At 36.3% G+C, this 3466-nt stretch overlaps 1 protein-coding gene across 1 annotated transcript in view; it reads left to right on the forward strand.

The window, feature by feature from the left end:
* LOC140920380 (uncharacterized) overlaps positions 1-1445 on the forward strand; it is a 15067-nt gene extending 13622 nt beyond the window's left edge. The window contains exons 3-5 of the mRNA XM_073368648.1: positions 131-244; positions 635-795; positions 1422-1445. Coding sequence (XP_073224749.1) covers positions 131-244; positions 635-795; positions 1422-1445 — 299 coding nt within the window. The remainder of the gene's footprint in view (positions 1-130; positions 245-634; positions 796-1421) is intronic.
* The last annotated feature ends 2021 nt before the right edge of the window (positions 1446-3466 follow it).

The raw sequence follows: 3466 nt of genomic DNA on the forward strand, positions 1-3466 counted from the left end.
ACACTCGACAGCTATCCGCGTTTGATAAGGGAATTTTATTCTACGTTTAAGCTTACTGAAGAAGGTTTTAAGGCTCAAGTCAAAGGTAAAAGGATTGCTATGTCATTTGATGATTTTTCTACCTTATCAGGATTGCCTTTTTACGGAAAATCTATCGACGACAGTTCTGAAGCTGATACGGCTGACAAAGGTTGGGAAGAATCTGTTGACAGGCATGCTGCAGTAAAGGACCTGATGATTGATGGTTTTGTGGAAACCATTTCATTACCTATCGGTCAAATGAAGGTTCAACATCGGATGTTGATGTACACGCTGACCAGGATGCTTGTACCTCGTTTAGGCAACCATGCAGTAGTTCAGGAATTGGACATACTACTGTTATGGGGTTTATCAAAGGAGCTCAGGATGAGCTGGACTTGGATTGTGCTAAGGCACATGCTGGAAGCTTCACAGAGCAAGCTTATGTTGCCTTATCCACAGCTGATTACCAAGATTCTTAAACATTTCAAGGTTTTGTTTACCAATGAAGAATCTGCAAAGACCACTCTGATATTTGGAGAATCAATTGTAAACCAAATGCAATTGAAAAGGTTACATGGTATATGGATAAGACCTCAGCCTACTGTTGAACCAGCACAACCTCAGCCTCAACCTGCTACTGCCACAGCCCCTCCTGATTTTGTTGCTAAGATAATGGAATTTATAGAAGCTCAGATGGCATACAATGCCAAGTTGCTAGAATCACAGTCCAGAATGGAAGCTAATTTAAGGACTCTCCAGGAATCCTTGAAATCGGTTGTTCAGGATGTGGATGCGATTCAAGCTCACTTGGGAATCAAGCTGTCATTTGAAGACATCGCAGACATCGATTGTCAAGCAGCAGAGGAACCTAACCCAACTCCCCTAGGTCATCCTCACGTTGAGGAGACACCTGCTGAGGGTAATACAGCGGTCTCTGCCTCTCCCGTAGATAATAGTGAGGACCAGCCTAGTTTAGGAGATTAGGAGTTTAGGATCTGTGCTGTTTTGCTATGACTTGTTGTACTCAATTCATCTATATCGATAATGAACTAAAACGTTTATCTCATTTCTCTCTGAATTCATTTGTCTTAATCCTTTGATATGCTCATTAATTGCTCTGATTTTTCATTGCTCTGATACACAATGTTTTATGATTTCAATCCCCAATGCTTGTGTTCTTTAACATAGGGGGAGGAAAAAAAAATTCTGCCTTTTTGCCTTAACTGACAAAGGGGGAGAAAAATTATAACTTGATAATATTTGTTGCTTTTATTTGCTCTGATAACTAAGCTCTGATGACTGATAATAAATTTTTTTTAATGTTATAATGATCTGATTTTGATAAATAGCATGTGTACTGTTAAGCTAAGATGCTCTGATACTTCTGATTCTATGATCAGATAATGGTACATATGATGCTATGAAATGTTGTTAATATTATGTCTTGAAATGCTCAATTCAAGTTAAAATTGTATGATTGTCACTTATGCAAAAAGGGGGAGATTGTTGGACTTTAGTCCTTTGAATCCTAAATTTTGACATAATTAACAAACATACAATGTTCATACATCATATGATAAATCTAACATTTTAATTGAGCAAGATTTCAGGAACAACAATCCAATCCTACACACTTGAGACAAATTGCTTGGAACACAAGAAATCAACAAAAGTTGACTATTGACTGAGTAAATCGATTGGGCAATCGATTTCACAACAAGGGTGTAAGGAAACATAACTGTTTGTGATTGTATAATCGATTGGGCAATCGACTGGCACAATTAGAAATGAAAATTGCACAAGTCAGTGGCAACCTGTTTTACAGGCTAATCGATTGGCAAATGTAAATCGATTGTGCACATCACAAATTAAAAACTGATTGAACCAAATCGATTGATCAAGTCACAGTGAGAATCCAATTTCTAGGGTAATCGATTGGCAAATCGATTGCTTAAGTACTATTTGCAAAATAACTTCACCTGTGACAAACACAATCGATTGGACAATCTATTATGTGAATTTCAATCATGTTAAGTTTGGTTGCAATCGATTGGGAAATCGATTGAACTAAATATCAGGTAAGAACTTTTCAGGCAAATACAAACAAATCGATTGGCACTTCGATTAACATCAAAATAGCTAAGTCACTGTCTTGAACACAATCGATTGGCAAATCGATTGAAAGAACCTTTTTGAAATCACAGTGAACTTTGAGCTTGTGGCCAAATCGATTCTGAGTATTTGTAAATCGATTATGAGACTTAATAAATCGATTAAGTAATCGATTCGTGTGATTTTTACTTTGCAGTTTTTAAAAGAATCGATTGGCAAATCGATTGGCTTATGTAGTTTCAAGATTCAAGAAAAACAAGACCCGCGATAATCGATTGGCAAATCGATTAGACCTGTTTTATAACTTTAATGAATCGATTGGCAAATCGATTTATTAGTTTGTTTTTCAGAAACTATATAAACTGTTTTCAATCATTCTCTCATTAACTCTCATAAACTCTCATTAACACAATACAACACATTGTTAACATTCTAATATTGCTTTTTCAGATCAAAGCCAAAAAGATTATCCATAATCATTGAGAGAGCTGAAAAAGTATTCTTGAGAGAAAAGACAATGTTCTCATAGATCCATCATTGAATAACCAGATTCGAGAGAAGACACATTGTTCAAGATTGAAGACTTCTTTTTGTACTTCTTTTATTCTGTTTGAAATAAATACTTTGTAAAGAAAACGACTACTAGAAATCCAGCTAGAAACTGGTGGCGATCTTCTTGGGTGAGAGGCCTCATCAAGAAGGAGCCGTACTTTGATTTTGTGTGAGTCTGCTGAGTGACTACAAGGATCAAGGGGTGAGCAATAGGAAAGAGATTGTGAGAGATAGATAGGTTTCGAGGAAACTGGACAATCTGTAAACAATTCACAATTCTTTCTATTGGAGAAAAAGCTGAAATCCAGTTGGATTGTCAGGACTGGATGTAGGTTGTCTCGTTGACAACTGAACCAGGATAAATCTTGGTGCATTCTATCCCTTATCTTTTTACTTTTAATTGTTAATCTTGTATGCCGCATTATAATTCTGTTGTGTATGTAATATTGCTTTAATTTGATTAAAGACTGATATATTCTGATTATTTCGAGGTCATAATAATCAACATTATCAACAAAGTTTATTTTTATTTAATTGTTTTCTTTTGTAATTTGACCGTAGCATCGGTTAGACCGACGCTAACTATTTTGTAGACTACAACTTCTTGACTTTAGCATAGGCTAACCGACACAATTGATTTTTTTAAATGACGTGGCAACGATATAAACTAGCGTCGGATGTTGTATTTTTGTTGGAAGCGTCGGCTTAGAGTGGGTCTAACCGACGCTAATATAGCGTCAGATGGCATGTGTTCGACGCTGTGTATTAGCTTCGACGGTTT

Source organism: Cicer arietinum, chromosome 5, assembly GCF_000331145.2.
Source record: "Cicer arietinum cultivar CDC Frontier isolate Library 1 chromosome 5, Cicar.CDCFrontier_v2.0, whole genome shotgun sequence".
NCBI lineage: Eukaryota > Viridiplantae > Streptophyta > Magnoliopsida > Fabales > Fabaceae > Cicer > Cicer arietinum.